General features: G+C 46.1%; 2 protein-coding genes across 3 annotated transcripts in view; one reads left to right on the top strand and one right to left on the bottom strand.

Moving 5' to 3' along the window:
- Nucleotides 1–18,245, bottom strand: part of LOC142582935 (beta-1,3-galactosyltransferase 5-like) — a 229,183-nt gene that overhangs the window by 83,967 nt on the left and 126,971 nt on the right. The window lies entirely within an intron of this gene.
- LOC142582934 (acetylcholinesterase-1-like) lies at nucleotides 8,240–16,903 on the top strand. 2 transcript variants are annotated; one of them, XM_075693077.1, is made up of 3 exons: nucleotides 8,240–8,350; nucleotides 14,158–15,652; nucleotides 16,556–16,903. In XM_075693077.1, exons 1-3 carry the CDS (start codon nucleotides 8,347–8,349, stop codon nucleotides 16,830–16,832), a joined length of 1,776 nt encoding a protein of 591 aa, XP_075549192.1. In that variant the 5' UTR covers nucleotides 8,240–8,346; the 3' UTR covers nucleotides 16,833–16,903. The 2 variants fall into 2 exon arrangements, with proteins under 2 accessions (XP_075549192.1, XP_075549191.1); XM_075693076.1 differs by lacking the exon at nucleotides 8,240–8,350 and adding an exon at nucleotides 13,084–13,178.

The raw sequence follows: 18,245 nt of genomic DNA, 5'->3' as shown, positions 1-18,245 counted from the left end.
ATGAACACCTTTAGTGATAGAATGGTGCGGCAATATAAGCCGCACATACCGCATGTTTTATAGAAAGGCGTGGCATATTCATATACCTAAATATATACGGCATTTTCGTTCCCGGACAACTCCACCGACGCGACACCAACACTGCATTTTCTAAGAATTAAATTATGGGGTTTTACGTGCCAAAACCACTTTGATTATGAGGCACGCCGTAGTGGAGGACTCCGGAAATTTTGACCACCTGGGGTTCTTAAACGTGCGCCTAAATCTAAGTACACGGGTGTTTTCGCATTTCGCCCCCACCGAAATGCGGCAGCCGTGGCCGGGATTCGATCCCGCGACCTCGTGATCAGCAGTCCAACACCATAGCCACTGAGCAACCACGGCGGTAACACCGCATTTTCTACGACACGGGGCCCGTGATGCTTTTGTGTTAAAGCGCTGCCTTTCCTGCGGCGCTCCGTTCCCCTCTCCGCTCGCAGACCTCTACCTCTGGCCCGTAAACCCACTCTGCTATAAAGCTCTAATCACAAGCGAGGAGATCACGAAACCAGAGCAAGGGCTAGTCTATTAGACGTATACAAATACTCAAGAAAGTTGACGATATCCGTGCTAGTCTATACTCCGCTTCGTACATCAGGTGCAACACTGTGGAAGCTACGCAAGAAGTCCGGTCACCTAATTTTATCACTCTGCGCGTTCCCGCCTCTGCGTCGCAGCGCGCCAGGAAGCGTTTGCTCACGAGAGCATGCAGGTGAGGCGGCGACGACGTTCGAAGAAAAGAAACAACGATAAGCAAATTGATTTAAAACGTGTTAGCAGCCGTATGAGTACATGGTTTGTTTGTTTCTTAGAGATAATCCCTTTTTTTCATTTAGAACAGCTTATATGAAGAAAATTTTCTCAAAAATCGGGTCAAGAAGCATTTCTCGAAGTGCGTACGCAGCCACAGCAAAAGGTATTTCTGACCCCATTCTTCTCTCTCTCTCTCACATACACATACAAACACACACACATTATGTATGTATGTATGTATGTATGTATGTATGTATGTATGTATGTATGTATGTATGTATGTATGTATGTATGTATGTATGTATGTATGTATGTATGTATGTATGTATGTATGTATGTATGTATAAACTTCTAATATGTTTTTCAATCCGAGCAACTCATACATCAAAGAGAAAAGCTGTGCAAAGAAGTTCTCACATCCTTAGAAACTCCGACGGATCTGTTCTGCCCCGGCCGGTAATCTACCCAAGGCTGTGTAAACGCTTTAACATATCCGGTGCAATTCTTTCGCTATATCCGAGCTCCCTTATATACAAGCACAGTACTCCCATACTCTGTTATAGACGGCACATGTATTCTGTATGTTATACTGTGCCGGCTATACCGACGCGGGTGTTTGGACGCGTGTTACCACTGTCTAGTAGAGCTGCGTATTGAGCGGCTGTACTGGCTCGACTCAGCACGTCCGGCTGCGAATTTTCACCGACGCCTTGGGAATACAACCGATCTGTGGCTCTAATGCAGGCTGCGTTGGTGGCAGCTGTTTGACTAAGATATTGTACTGACCACGCCACCGCACACTGGCATCCGCCGCCGCCGCCGCACACGAACCATTGTGAAACTCCTCCGGAGAAATAGAGTTCCTTAAAATAAGGCCAGAAAACGAACGTCGCCACTAGTGCCTCAATAATTTTCACGACTTTGAGCATGTTTATTGTCTTTTTCACATACATTTCAGGATCTGTAATCTCCGTCGCAGATACAACTTTCCCGGTGGTCAAATAAATGGAGATGCCCGATATTTATCAAATGCGAAGCATCCATCCATCCATCCATCCATCCGTCCGTCCGTCCGTCCGTCCGTCCGTCCGTCCGTCCGTCCGTCCGTCCGTCCATCCATCCGTCCATCCATCCATCCATCCATCCATCCATCCATCCATCCATCCATCCATCCATCCATCCATCCATCCATCCTCCTACCTCTTGGTGCTCTCATGGTCGTTTCGTTAACTTGGTATAGACCAAAACAGGCATAACATGACAACAGTGTATGACGAACATAAATAATAGGCCATGACAGGAATGTTCTGACATCTGTGTCATGTAGGTCATGAAACGGTCGCCTACGTCTTGGTGCTTGCGTCGTCGTTTCGTTAACTTGGTAGGCTCCCCGCACACTGATTCGCATAACATCGATACCCACAGGGGCGTGGGATCTGCCACATTTTTATTTATATATATTTATTTCTGCATTTATGTATTTATTAATCTTTTTATTTCTTTATTTGCAGGTAAATCTACCCGTCACTCCCGGTGCCAAGGCATCGAGTTATGTGGGTATGCATTGAGGGCACAATATCAGTGTTCAGCAGACATCATCATGTATCAACAAACTAACAATATCAACTCCTAACTTTATCAAAAAATAAATGCTCTTACTATCATCACTAACCACATCCTAATCAGGTTTATCACCGACACACAATGAATATTAACACGTGTACAAAACAAGCTGAAAGAAGGGATCAAGTATATAAGGAAGCAAACTGAATGACACATAAATTGCATGGTTAAATTAGACATTAAAATAGGACAAGAAAAAGAAAAAGATCTCGATGATCTCTGATGTCATGCTTTCAAAAATCAGTTTTTTTATGTTCGATGCGAAAGGAATCAATGTATCTTTGCACATTATGTCAGCTGGACGTTCATTCAACTCAATGACGGTACGAAGGAAGCAGCTGTGCCTAAAAGTGGTCTTGCGAAAAAAAAAAACGAACGAGAAAAAAATTCCTGGAATGTCCTACTGTGGCGTGTGTCGACCTTTTCCCAGCTGCTTTTACGTAGCAGGTAATATCGAGGCAGTTGTCATTATTCAAGATGTTAAGATAACATCCTTAAGCGATTGATTTTTCTTCTTGCTTCGAAGTTGCGTATGCTGGACATGTGGTATAACTCCTTCGTAGATGATGGCGATTCATATCTAATGGAGATAAACCGCAATGATTTCTTCTGGATGCTTTTAATCATGGCAATCCACTTCTTTGTGGGTGGGTCCCGCACCACGTCGGCGTAGTTTATCGGCCTTATTAGCGTTTTGCAGGCACTCAGTTTCGTGGGTGCTGTGCAACGAACGCCACATTGCAGAGCGAAGCTCTATATGGCTAGCCAGTTCGTCCGTCCGTCTGTTTGTATGCCACCTGTACGCTGAAAACTCATCCGGCGTAACCCCATGCGCATGCGCGAAAAAGAAAGAGAATGAGAGGTGCGCGATTGGCTGCGCCAGTAGTGACGTTGTTGCTCTCTGTCGTAGCCGAGCGCGCACGCAGCAGTTTCTCTCCACCTCTGAAATGGCTAGGTCACGCGTCATACGTATTCCTGAGGAGCAGGCAGCTTTCGATCAGCAACGCCGCGAGCCGAACCGAGAACGAGCTCGTCTACGCCGAACCGATGCTGCAGCCCGGGCACAAAAACATGCTCGTGCAGCCGAGTGCAAGCAGCAATTGGGTACCGAGGATCGGGCAGCCTACCAAGCCGTCGTTTATTGAACAGTCGGGAATAACTCACTGATAAAAATGGGAGCCGCACGTTTCAGTTTCAATGGTTAATCATCTGTACGGAGTGCTTGGGCGGTGATTTTTCGCCAAAGAAACCACATATTTTTTTTTTTAAAAGTTCACTGTTGACTAGACGTTGAACTTTAGAGGTCCATGTCAAGTTTGGGCTGACACTATCTCATGGATATATCTGTTCACTCCCCCTTTTATCGAGCAAGGAAGGGTAATAGATTCTTTTTGTTACTATCAGTCGTCTGTACGCACTTAGACACATTTACGATCATCTGCGATCTTGTACACCATAGAAAAATTGGTTAGACATTCATTTAAAAAAAGCTTGCCATCAGGAGAAATTATCTCAGCGAACAAAACGCAGTCGTCAGCGAATAAAAGGCATTGGACTGAAGGATGGATAACTTCAAAGATCATCTGCAATCTTGTACACCATGAAAACACATCTAATAGATGTTTATTTATACATGATTGCTCATCTGGAGAAATTATGTCAGGGAACAAAACACTGTCGTCTGCGAAGAAACGGCATTGGATTGAAGAATGGATAACTTCAAGATGTTTCGTGATTATTAAAAACCACAGGGGCCCGATTACGGCGGCTTGATGCACTCCGGACTGCCCTGCTCTATTATGTCGCCTATCCGTCCACACGCACGTGCGTACTGCGAGCGATCACTAAGAAACGAGCCAAGCCACCGGACAATTTCATCGCTGTTGAGAGTTATCTTTATCTTGTGCGAAAGTTTCGAGTGCGACACGCGATCGAATGCTTTTGCGAAGTCCAAAAGCACGAAATTGATTGGCCCGGATTTATCAAATATTCGGACTAATTCATGCACGACGTGCGTTAGCGGCGTGACAGTGTACAGGCAACACCTGAAGCTCCGTGCTGTTCTTTGCGAAAAAAGAACTTTCTCTTTTAGAGGAAGACAGAGGTGTACTTGAAATGAATATGCTCTAGTGCTTTGCTGCTATAGAGCACAGGAGAGAAACTGGCCTGTAATCAAGGGTGTCCAAATTGCTACCTTATTTGTGAAGGGGCTCAACCCTTGCAATCTTCCAATAATTAGGCATGTCACCAGAGGCAAGCCTATACATAAAAATTATGTACAAAAATTCTGAACATTATTCTGCATACCTGCACAGGAAGCGAATTTGTGTTTTCTTCGGATCCGTTCGACGTTTTAGCGTCAGCCCACAAGAGGAAATCGAAGACCCCTTTCTTAATTATTATAAAGCCGCGAAGGTTGAGAGTTGTCTTTCGTGTAGACATTCGAAAAGAAATCATTAAACGCGTCAGCAACGGTTTGTCTACCTTAGATAACGAGATCGTTGCACCAAATCGCTTCAATATGTTCATGCTTTTTTAGGTATGGGAAACCAAAACTCCCAATTTTTTTTTCAAAGAGGACAGCATTGTAACGTTGAACAGACTAAAGCGCGTTATATCGACATGGGCAGCTCTCATTAGCATCAACGAAGCACGCGAAACATCCAACGTCAGGAAAGATTATATACTACCGTCAGTAAAGCCGTATGTCTTCGTAGCATTTGGCATGGGAGCACCTTGCCCGTGAATTCAATCCCTGCAACCACTACTCAAGGCATTTTTTATGCGAAACATCAAACGGCTCATTAAGCGAAAGAGCCGGCGTCTGTAACAGTGAAACGGCACCTAAATTCCCATTGGCTGCGACGCCACGGTACAAGCGCACCTCGATGGAGCAGAGCGAGTGAAAGGAGACGCCTGCTAGCGCAGTAGCGCGCCAGGTGTATCGTAAGGGGAAAGGTATCGCCGCCACGTCATGTCACCCTCGCTCTCGGAAGCTTGCGTTATCCGTGCATTTCTTGACCGCGCAAGTTCTCGCCGGCGTTCAAAGTGCATCTCGGTAAGGCCAAATCAAAACGCGCCAAGCGTATCAATGCGTTCGCTTGCCCGCGAGGAGTTCATGAATCGAAGGACCGCCCAGCGGCGTTCAAATGGGCATTAATGCTTTCGCATTCGCAACTCATTGAAAGTGCTTAGGTGTCCTCGGACTTTTTTTTTAATTGAAATTCCTTCCGCATTATATTGTCAATAAGCCATCTCTATATAAATATACACTTATTCACCAGTGCCGTTTAATTGCGCATTTATGAATACAGCCGTGCTTCAAGAATGTACATTCAATTGTCCTTTCCTAAGGAATTGGTTATTTTTTTCACTGTAATCAGTAATTGACACAATGGGAGATCAAGAGTTCGACGAAAACTCGTCTGGTCGGGATTGCTCATAGTCGAGGGTAAAACGGATGCCGACCAAAAACATTAACTGAAAAGAAACAAAGACGTTTAGGCTCCCTTACGGAGGCCTTGCTCACAATGAAAGTAAACGAAAGGGGTAAGCTGATTATGTACTTGCGAATAGGGGACGCAAACAGCGGGCATAAACGGAAGGAAGGCTGCCGTGACTGCAGTTCAGTGTTATATCAGTAGTTTCGAATAGTAATGACTCCAGATGCAGACGTCTTGCCGAAAGGTCTTGGTCTCTGTTCTTTTAATGCTTTTTGTCGACGTCCGTTTTACCCTTGACTACAATGTGGACTCCTAGTTTAATAACATACTTCTGCACCACGCTCGAAGTTTGATAAACTACAATGCGCGATGATGTGGTACCGGAAGTCACAGAAGGTGTGACCTTGTGAGAAGGTCGACACAGCAAAGCAAGCCTACCAATGGAATTTGGCGCTGTAGCTCAGAAGGTTTGAGGAGAGAACAAGCTTTGAGACATACAGTTGTGCTCTGCATGAGTTATGCTAATGGCCGTGCGATGCGGGAGCTGAAACTTTGTAGACTTCATTTCTTTGAGCTCTGACCGAAGAAAAAGAAAGGGGCAAAGGAACGAGCCACGTGTTGGGACAACAACAACAACATCGTCCACTGTAGAGTATCTACGATGCGAACCTTCAAAATTATTCGTTTAAATTTGAGCACATCGCAGGAAGACGCTCAAGGTATAAGTCAATGCACTCCCGTCTTATGGTCGGTGGTGACACGGCAAGTACATGGCCTTTCAATAGTGTAGTAGAAGCCACTCAGTGCTGCCGTTGAGGTGAGATATATTACTAGCTACCTGATGTTCTGTAGTATATTTCTCATTTCGCATGATTGTTAATACTTTACCTAGTGGCCAATTTCTATAAATAGTGCACATTTTTAATTTACCAAAAGAAATGCCCGTAATATCGTAAGACATAAAAATCGATACATAACGGAATTGTTTTCGTAAATATACTGATATTTTATTCATTCTGAGAGGGAGTTTCACGCCTTTAAAAGAATGTGGAGCACAAAGCATCTCATATGCTAAATCTAAAGTCCTTGCATAAACTGTAGCCCCGAAAGAAAGGTTCTTCGACAATCAAAGACAAATATGAATTCAAGCTTGGAGAAAGATGGCGTGTGATGGCTCATGCCGAGTTTCGTCCTCTGTAGAGAAGACGGTTATATATGCACTCACCCCTAGATGTAAACATTTAACGAAAAATGCATATCTTCTGCATCACTATCGCTCTTGATGACAAGTCCACTGCAGTTCAGTGGTTCTTCTTATCAATCAGAAGTATTGAGAAGCAAGCATAATTTTGGCGCGGATTTCTAAACCAACAGTCACCATCACACTGACCCCTCGGCGATATCGACGACGAGGACACGTTCAGTCTCTGTTTCCAGTTTCCAGCACGTTTTCTCACTTTACAACCATAAAAACAAAATACCTACCGCCATCTATCGACACACGATGAACCTAAAGTAACAATATACGATGGCAAAAGAATGCTAACTTGGGCCGTTGGGTATATGTTGAATTTCAACAAGACAGCCTAGCGAGGGTTTTGCTCGTCCCATGTCTTGCGCTGTTATCCTATTGAAATATTAATGCGAAGACAGCCTACGTTCGTTGTAGAACAATATATGTCTCGGCATGGAGATGCTCCTCCTGTACCAAGGCGGAGCGTTTCGAACAGTGTGAAGCCCGCAAAAAGATAACTTAAATGAATGAATGAATGAATGAATGAATGAATGAGAACTGAATGCTCAGTTTTATTTAACTTCTCGTATTAATGATACGTGCTCATTTAACCATCTGTAAACATACCGCATTCAAGACGAAAAAAAAAAGAATACACATTTTGTATATATTTCAAACACAAGTCAACCATAATTTATTTATTGATATAATACATGAGACTTGGATATAGAGTTTTAGAAATCTCATTTGTGATCCACACGCAATGGCGTTAGTAGTATACTTGAGCCACGCGAGAGGTGTACGACCAAGGATAACAAGCAGTTATTGAAAGCTTGGCGCTCGAAGTAGTCTGGCAAGTTCTTCCGAAGTCACAATCACCTTAGTTGGCGGTTTTTATCTTGTTTTGCTTCCCAGATGTCTTCGACGCTTCGCATGACGGCTTCTGCGGCGTTAGGAGATGTGTGGTTTCCTTGTCGTCAGGTTCGTGTATTCAAGTGACATCCTTTGCTCCTCTCTTATCATCTCGAGAGCGGCACTACTCGAATGGTCGGCACAGATCGGCCTCGCTATCTAAGAGAAAGGAGCCGCCGGCGTTGAGATTCGGACGAATTTATCTGCACCGCCGGTTTTATGGTGACAGTTGCTGCAAGATCTAACAGTCATGGCGAACATCCGCGCTAGCGTCGAAGTGGCGTGAACTTCCTTAGGTGTCTCACCATCACGGCGGGCATTCAAGACAGCCTATGACTTCCAATGGGTCAGTCCTTTGAGATCAGTCGGTAGTTTGTACCATAACTTCGTCGCCATCTTCAAGTATGAGCATGACCCATAATTCCATTGTAATGTTCGGTGCTGTTGATGTGTAGATCGCCACACGCAATCGCTGTTATAGTAAGCTAGGCTTACTACGAACTGCTTTTGCAGGACTGCTACCTAGAAACGTTATCCAGGTTTCACTCTCCACGTGCTGTCTTTATCTTGACGTCCGCCAGTAAGTGAATCGCGTGTAAATGCTCAGGGGTAGATAACACGTAACCTGAAATGTAGGTAGCGGAATAATGTACTTGAGTGGGGCATATAACTTCGATAATGTCAAAAATCCCCCTAGCGGTAAAAATATGCAGCCAAGTCCAGTCCACTAGCGGTCCAATATTCACATAAGTGCAGTCGGCGTCACCCTCCTGTAGAGCGCAGTAACGGCGGCCACCATGCCGGTCCGGAGGCAGCCAGCGACGTCTAACAGTAGCTGCTGGGCTCGAGATAACAACTGCCTGGCGCGCGCGGCAGACGCAGCTTATCTCGGGCCCAGCCACTACCGTCAGACGTCGCTGGCTGGCTGCGGAGTAAGAGGTGATTGGAAGATTGGTGGAAGTAGGGAAACGATAGAAAACGCAGACGTACAAAAGCAAAGTTCTCAATAGGTGGTCAGAAAACTTGGTTGTGGGAGTTCCCATATTGGTTTTTATCTATTTCTTTTTTAACCTAGGTAGGACATTAGGCAGTACAAAAGCAAGAGCTTGGTGGCGCACTCCACCACCCCTTTTCAAAGGGAACGCTCATAACATCCATCCATCCACCCATCGCTCCGGCGGCCGCCGTTTCCGCGATCTACACCAGGGTGACGCCGACTGCAGACACCACCACCACTACCACCACCATCGCTTTCACTCTCTGTGATAATATCTACGCGCCACATACAGTGCAGCTTCCAATAATCTTTGCACCATAGATAAAGTAAAGCACTATTCGTTAAGACACGGGATATATGATAACATCACGTTTACCGTAGGATACATTTCGCTTGCAAGAGAAGATTGTGCGTCAGCGCCGTTAAACGTTTGTTTTTACTAAAAAAAACAGAAACAGACAAACTTGGTGACGTGAGCGCGAAGGAGATACATGTGGCCCAACTAGAATGAGGCTTATAACAACATCGAAGCTTGGAGCGTTCAACCGCGGTCGGAATAGGAACGCCTCAAGTTGGAGCCACCATGTCGAAACGCTTGCTCAGCGCGAGAAATTCCTCGTTAGAACAATGCCAATCATATATGTGTCCCGGTATAAAACATTCAAGCAAGTGTATCGTAAATTTTGTAGCCAGCAATTGTACAGGACGTGGAAAGCAAAACCCGCCGTAATAGCTTAGTGTCTATGCTGTTGGGCTGCCAAGCACAGGGTGGCAGGATCGAATCCCGGCTACGGCGGTCGCATTTCGATGGGGGCGAAATGAAAACACCCATGTACTTAGATTTACGAGCACGTTAACGAACCCCTGGTGGTATAAATTTCCGGACACCCCCACTACGGCGCGCCTCATAATAAGATCGTGGTTTTGGCACGTAAAACCCCATATTTTTTATGGCAAGCAATTACAATATCACTATGTTCCTGTATATTTTAATCAGCTGTCTCCAAGTGCCTTGCGGGCTAAAACAAAATATGAATTGGACAAGGTTCTGAGGTGCAACTTAATAGGTGCCTCCGGTAATTACCCTCTCCTTGCTAGTGCTCGTTTGCTTTTGGTTAGAGATAATTTAACTAAATGGAAATTAAAATGACGTGAAATGTATGTCAATTAAAATTATTACGCTTCTGATGTCTTCCAGGCACTGCTACTCAAGCCATATGTGACACTAAGAGGCCTTATTTGTCCACTGTATCCTTGTACTTTCAGCAATAAAGTAATAATATTCTTACGGAAGGATAAAAGAAGGGACAGGAAGAAGAAGATTGCGAGACGCTGGCTGCTGCGTGTTGTTGCTGGTCGGCCATCTTAACCAAAATGACTCTGCTTGTACGTATATTGTAAATACAGTCTGTCTATAGACCGTTCTATCGGCGAGGAGGAACGTAGCTCTTACTTTTTTAGAGGCTGCTCAGATTGAAAAATACTGCTTTCTAAATATCCACACTCTCTTGGAAGCAACCGCTGCAGATGTAAGCACTGCCGAGGGTTAGCTTAGCGTTGCGCCATAAAAAACTGGTCCTTAAAAATCGGGTGTCAATTTTTTTAATAGAGTTCAAGCTACTCATAGAATAACACGTTGCACGTGTGTTATGTATCGACAATGTTGAGTCTTGACTCGCCTCCTATTTCGATCGCGGGCAGAGCTGTGGCAGCGCCTCTAGGCCGGTCGCCGTTCGATAATGAGGCTATTTCTAAGTTAAAAGCTTGGTAACGACACGCGAAGGGGTTTTCCAATCCAAAAAACTTGTTGGCACCTCTCAGAAAAACGCGAAAAGTTGCCACTCGTTGTCAAAAGTACATTCACATTGCGCCCTCTAAGCCCGAACCCACTTACCAGCATGGCGCCGGACAGACCGCGCTGTGATCTCATAATGGCGGCGCCTTCAATAAAACGGCCTATAGACCGTTTTATCGGCGAGGAGGAACGTAGCCTCGAACCACCTCACCGCCCCGCTCTCCTTCTCGCACTGGCATGTGCGCATTCGCTTTTCTCCCAGCGGCAGCTTGGAAAGGTAGCGGTTTAATTGCGAATTAGTTCGGTTCTAACGTGTTCTGTCTGGGATTTCTGCGGTCAGATGACTTAAGGTCTACGGGCTGCCACTCTGCCGTATTCGATTGCAAAAATAACTTTCGGAAGGAAGCGTGAAGTGCATCATTAGCCCCGGCGATTTCGTGGACATCTCCACTGCGATAGCAGAGAAGCGTCCGCTTTGTATTGCCAGCATAAACAGAAAGGACTTGATGCCATCGCATGTACGTTTGGGCGGTTTTATGGCGACGAACTCGGAACTCGGCACCCATAATCAAACTGGGATACGAAAGAAAGGTTGCCAACCAACGTTCTGGTAGAAGTTCACCAAGGTCGCATTATGAAAACAGTACGTGCCGACTAAGAAATGATCGTGTGTTCTTTTCCATTCTGTAACCAAAGCCATGCCTGCAGTGTGCCGGCCGGCCCTAGTTCACAAGGGCTGTCCCGTGCTTCCGAATCTCTCCAGTAAACTGTCGACGCCGCTCACCGCGCGCTGTATTACTGCAGAAAATAAGTTGCCGTTGCAAAGAGTATAGCTATTCGTTTTTCAACTATCTCGAGTAGGCGAGGTGCTCTTGCACGCACAAGCACCATTCGAGACCTAAGAGTGTGCATAATATTTCAACGCGTCGCGTGCGTCTGGTTGATCGTGGCATATTCACGGCCATTGTCAGTAGCTCATTTTATACAAGTTAACAGCTCTTGCGATCGGATTATCTTACGGTTCTTTATTTTGTAAAGCTTGATGTCCGGTACTCAGGTAAACAATGTTTAGAAACTCGTTCTGGGAAAATTATAGGAACACTGAAGCTGTTTCCTCGGAGCTTCGCAGTTACCTGGATTGGGCTGTAAGGTCGTGTGACACACCGCATGACACGCGATGACACCTCTGCTTGTTGTCGCCTGAGTGATACCTTAATTAAGTTTAAGGCTAGACATATAATATTAACACGTTCGATGTATACGTTACGTATCGACAATGTTGAGACTTGCCTCCTATTTCGATCGTGGGCAGAGCTGCGGGAGCGCCTCTAGGCCCGTCGCCGTTCGATAATGAGCCTATATCGAAGCTAAAACCTTAGCGACGACATTCTAAGAAGTTTACCAATCCAAACAAGTTGTTGACACCTTTTGGGTAAGCACGAAAACTTGCCACTCGTCATAAACAGCACATTCTCCGTGCACCCTCCAGCGCGATCCCGCATACCACGGCATGTCGCCGGACGATAGAGTCGGCTGCGATCGAAAAATGGCAGCGCCCTCAATAAAACGGTCTGTACTCCCAACATCCCCGTAACATACTGGTGGAGGTGCGGGGATGTTGTGTTTTTATTACTGAATTATTGTTATCATTATCATTAAAATTAATATGACGAAACTATAGGTAAAAGGACTGTGTACAGAATAAAGTAGGGAGACAAAAATTTTAGGCTAACTTTTGGATGTTTCAGTGACGATCGCCTTAACACAACAAAAAGAAGCGCCCCGAAAAAAGAAAGATTGGACCAAATTGATGGGGGCGGGGGACATAGAGATATGCCTTTTAGAGAATTTAATAATTTACTGCCTAATTTATAACTTCTGACTGCAGCATTAGACACTATCATTTGCGAAGATGCTTCTATTTAGTTTTATGGTGCTTCTGAGGAGACATCTGATGACGATCCGATGAGGCAAATGCGTACGCTTTAGATAATTAGTGTGCCCCAGCAGACCTTACAACTTGAACAGTCGTTGTCACAGCAGGCTTTCATAATGCCTGTTTTAAATTTACGGAAGCGAGTTGTGAGATCATTGGAGTAAGACGGTGCTGACACCCAAAGAGTATTTTTCACCATCTTCCTTTTTTACGCCGTGCAACTACAAATGAGCAGGTCGGGCTTTACGCAAATGCAAGCACTGATAACAGCTGCTTGTACAGCATGAGTCTCCGCGATAAGAATAAGAGACGCTATCTATCCGCAAACAAATCATGTACGTTATCAGCAGCTCCCAGAGAGAACCTTAGACGACACCTAACATCTGGATCAGTGTATTTGCCAGCAGAGGAAGGGATGCGGCCACATGCAGGAGGGTTTCAAAGAGGTAAACGTTTTTTTGTCCCCCCCCCCCCCCGTTCTATTCTTTATAACGAGTTGCACAGCACGTTTCACAGCATCTTATACTTTTGGCGCTATGCTTATACTTGCGCGGTATTGTGTACCAAAGTACAACTACTAACCCTGCAAAGCACTTTATTATACCGTATCAACGGCTGTTGCTTTGGTGTCAAGGCTTATAGAGTACGTTGTAGGGCGTTACGACACTTCGGTGTTTTCATGTAATGCGAGAATCCTAGAAAGTTAGGGCATCCAGTACTTTTGTAGATGTACGTCGTAATAAAATTAAAGACAAGTGCGTGACTAGGCTAAGTATGAAACGGTTCACTGCGAAAATATCGTGGTGAAAGATAGCTTCTTATGTCCGAAAGCATGCATACAGCAAAAGAATAGCATAAATTTTAAATGGCAGGCATGAGAAGCTTGGTCATATTGCCAATGACAGCGTGAATAAATTAATGCAATAAACCATTTACTTTGTTACCGATCCTTTATTCAACAGGAAGTAACGTCACAGCATAAATGATGGAGGTGGGTTTCAGGGTTAACATGTCCCAGTGTTCCCCTTGTACGTTCGCTGCAGATAGCTTCATCGGTCACTGCGACAAAGATACACTTATCACTTTCTGCGTACTCGTTTCTCAAGTGTCTGCAAACCTATGAGACAAATGCGCCCCAGAACTTGACCCAATGAACCAAATGCTTGTCTACCAGGGATGTTGCCATCAGTACGAGAGCAGAAATTTGATTCTCTGCAAGGGTATTCATTAAGTCACGCTATTGGCGTAACTGCTACAAAAATTGAAACATTGAAGAAAAAAGAGATAGATACACAAGCATTAAAGCGGGCATGCGAATCTCTTATCAGTGTTTAAGACATGGGGCAGCAATACACCTTGAAAACGGCGTCAAATCAAAACAACTTTAGAAGCATAACAGAGCTCTAACATATTTCTTTTCTTCAGCAATGAACAAGCTTCCTACAGTGACGCTCCTGGCCGTGACCGTGATATCGGCAGCGTCGTCGCACGTCGTCAACACCACTTGCGGATTGGTGCGCGGCATTCCAATTTCCGTGAAAGACAAGACCGTGTTCGGTTTTCTCGGCATTCCGTATGCTCAACCACCGACGGGCGAACTTCGATTCCGAAAGCCTGTGCCAGCTTTGCCTTGGAAAGATGTGTGGGACGCGACAACAATGCCTTATTCGTGCATGCAACTCGAGAATGTGTTTCTCAGCGCCGGCTTCGAGGACGAGAGCCGGCACAGCGAAGACTGCCTCTACCTCAACCTGTGGACTCCTCGAACAGACTCCTCTAGGAGGCCTGTAATGGTATGGCTGCACGGTGGTGCGTTCATAATGGGATCGGCCAGCCATAGTTACAACAACGGCTCCGTGATTGCCGCCCTGGGTGACGTGGTAGTGGTCGCGATGAACTACCGGCTCGGCGCATTCGGTTTCTTCACTGCAGACACGGACGACGCCCCGGGCAATATGGCTTTCCACGACCAGCTGCTCGCGTTGCATTGGGTGCACGACAACATCCACAACTTCGGCGGTGATCCCGACCAAGTGACTCTCTTCGGAGTCAGCGCTGGAGCCATCTCGGCCAACCTGCACCTCCTGTCTCCCCTGAGCCGTGGCCTGTTCAAGCGTGCCATCTTGCAGAGTGGGAGCCTCTACTCCGCCACCTTCATGAGCACCACGCAGGAAGCCATACGGGTGTCGAACGACTTCGCCAGCACCCTCGGCTGCGTGAGCAACATAGACGTGGACCTACTCTCTCACCCGGAATTAGTCGTACGATGCCTGCGGTCCAAGAGCGCCGATGAGATCCTGCGCGCGCACATCGCCTTCTCACGAGGCAAGATCATCAGCATGAGGCCCGTGCACGGCGATGAATTCATGCCCAAATCCCACTTGCTGCAGATCGAAAGGGGCCAGTTCCAAGGCGGCGAGGTCCTGATCGGAACCAACGCAGACGAAGGGTCGCTCTTCCTCTTTCTCGGCTTTCCGCACCTCTATCCTCTCAAGACGACGCAACCTGTCTCCCGAGAGGACACGCAGAAAGTGGCCCGAGTCCTGCTGCACGCTTTGGACGCGCCGGTGCCTGACGACTTATTCGACGTGTATTTAGACGCTCAAGATGGCGCCGGTGCAATTAGCGAGGACGAGCTTCTGCGTGGGCGGCTAATTGATATCGTGGGCGACCTGTTCTTCGTCTGCCCCTCGGTGCACTTTGCCCACACGTACGCGAGGCACGGTAACCGCGTGTTCTACTACTCGTTCGAGCACCGCACCGAGGCCAGCATCTGGGGCCCCTGGATGGGCGTTCCGCATAGCGACGAAGTGCAGTACGTCTTCGGCATGCCCTTTAGGCTGCCCGCGCACTACACGGAAGACGAGGCGCGATTCTCCGAGAACATCATCGACATGTGGGTCACCTTCGCCAAGACAGGGTGAGTACGTCTGGAAAAGCTTTACGCTCGATTCCTACGAGCGAAGTAGCCCTTGCTGATAGAAACGTACTGCTTTCATTCACACCTCGCGCGTAGCAATGAGAGACATTGTAACAAACCGTAATTAGAAATTGTAAAACATCTCTGGAAGGTTTCTTGCCCGTGGGTGCTCGTTCAGTATAGACAAAAAAAAAAAGACTAACCCGCGGAACACTAATTTGTTCTTTATGGACCCTATATTCTTTTTCCCAGTTACTCTTTTCTGGCTTGCCAATTGCTGTCAAATAGCAAATTTAATGTACAGGTAACAAATTTGGTCGCTTTAAGTCGTATCATGCTCCAGGCATTTAGGCATTCTCCTCTAAGCGGTCGGTGCTGCTCTCTTTCTCCACGCGCCTCACAATTTGCGTTCGTACGTGAATGCGTTCCACACGTAAGGAACGCGTTCACGCCACGAGCACTTTGCCAGCGGAACGCTCCCGTCTCCTCCAACGAACTCTTATTTTATTCTTTGTCAGTTTCTTTACGGTAGCATTCAATGGCTCTACTCTTGTACTGATGATTACCTAGTGTTTCGGCTTCTTCATCGAAGGCAGCCAACAGACAAAATGTAAACAGCGCGTGGCCATGTGCAACAGGATGTGGGTTAGCCAGCACGCCCTCTAGACTCTGCGGTATGAAGCGTTGTATCCGGAAGGTAAAAAAAAAAGACATCAGCACCAACAGAAAAAAAAAAAAAGGAAAAGAATCCTACCTCGCTTCTGTGGGCTCTTTCTTGCTTTCCCGTTTCCTCGTTATCGGCGGTATCGGGGACCACTCCTACCCGCGCTTGCGTCATCGTTCTCGTGACGTCACACTGTGCCCGTTGACAAGGATGGCGTCCTTCGTTCTGCCGCTTTTCAGGAACCCAAGCACTCGAGACACGCGCTGGGACGAGTTTCAACGGAGCAACGGCACCTATCTGTCTCTGCGGCCCCGGCGATACACGACGGGCTCGCAGCTGCGCCGAGACCAGTGCCAGTACTGGAAGCGGCACTTGAAGTACCCGCAGCTAGACTCCGCCGGTGCGCGAGCTCTCGAGAACTATCCGGGAAAAGTGATGTGGTTTGTCGACAGCGTCGTGTCGAAGATCAGCAAATTCTGGATGAGGGTGAAATCGTACAGCAATAAGTTTCTATGACGGACCGCATGGACGCCGGTGAGCGGTGTCTTTCTGCCAACAGAATAAAAATTCCAAAGATGTAAAGCCCATTGATAGACCCTGAAAGACTGATTTATTGATGGATTTAACGTTCCAAGGCAACGCTGTGGCCACGAGGTGCGCCGTATTGTAGGCCTCCAAACTAATTTTGAATTAAGGTTATTATTTAATGGGTGCCTAAAGTTAAGTACACGGGCACATTTTATTTCGCCACCATTGTAATGTGGCTGCCGCGGAAGGGTATCGAACCAACGACTTCGGGCTCAGAAGTAGAACGCTACAGCCACTGCGTAACCACGACGGTATAGTTCCAGAGATAAACAAAGAAAACTTCAGGGTACTATATTGGGTGGATTGAGAAGCGCTTGCATAAGAAGAGGCCCGATTAAATGGTGGCACAAATATATTAGCGTATTAATTTTTTTATAACACTTAGTGTCGCGCCTGAAAATTTCGCAGTTATAGCCGGGTAGGATTCTGTGAGAAAAGATATTCTGTGGTTCCAAAAAATAGTCCGCTCGTAAGCTTCTGCATGAACGACAACTTAAGTACACGGTTATTTAGATGGGGCTAGGGGAACTGTTACATCGAGTGCAGCGTACGTTTGATACAAGTATTTTGACAGGTCTCACAGTTGCGTCACAGGGTTCTCAGACGTGTTATGATGCCTCCGAGAGGGAGGATTCCCAGGAATCCATAGGTGATAAATGTGGTCACCACGCGACTTCTAAAATAGACGATACGAGAACCGAGAGCCTAACGCCCTCTTGCACACCCACGATTCTTACCTGTCTGTATGTTGGCTTTAGGAGATTCCTGTGTTTTTCTGTAACTTGTCTCGGAATGAAAAATTGAAGATGCTTCTGAACAAGAACGCCCATGTTGGTGCCGCTTCTTTCTCTCTGCTTTCCGATCTTTAAATAAAGATCTATTGCGTAGGCCATAACTACATTACTTCTAGAATTGACGAAGACGGGTTTCGTGCGAGTAAACGCGCGTGCACATGTATTAAGGTAGTCCCAGAGTTACCGGTCCCTGGTACCACCTCTCTTGGGTATTTAGGACGAAATGTTTGGCGCCTTTGTGCAAAGAAAATGTCGGAAACATTTAGGGAACTTCGCTGCGTAAGAGTTCAAGATTACAAACCATGAACGCATTAAATAGCGCGCTCAAGCAGCAGCCAACGTCGTATTTCTGTGCCCATATTTTTTTTCTTGTTGTGAATTATATATATATATATATATATATATATATATATATATATATATATATATATATATATATATATACTACTGCATCTGTAGCGTGATCTGTAATCACTTATTACACCCTCAGGATTACAATAAACAAGCGCAATAAAAAGTATATGTCCACCGGCTTATCATTATAACT

This window comes from Dermacentor variabilis, chromosome 5 (assembly GCF_050947875.1).
Source record: "Dermacentor variabilis isolate Ectoservices chromosome 5, ASM5094787v1, whole genome shotgun sequence".
Taxonomy (NCBI): Eukaryota; Metazoa; Arthropoda; class Arachnida; order Ixodida; family Ixodidae; genus Dermacentor; species Dermacentor variabilis.
The sequence above is the reverse complement of the archived record's forward strand: the minus strand, read 5'-3'. Positions and strand labels throughout refer to the sequence as shown.

Excerpts from the sequence above, each read along its gene's own strand:
- LOC142582934 (XM_075693076.1), top strand. The coding sequence starts at position 13,148 with ATGCGGCCACATGCAGGAGGGTTTCAAAGAG. Across the intron at positions 13,179-14,157 it reads TGCAGGAGGGTTTCAAAGAG|CAATGAACAAGCTTCCTACA; the intron begins GTAAACGTTTTT and ends TCTTTTCTTCAG. Across the intron at positions 15,653-16,555 it reads GTCACCTTCGCCAAGACAGG|GAACCCAAGCACTCGAGACA; the intron begins GTGAGTACGTCT and ends GCCGCTTTTCAG.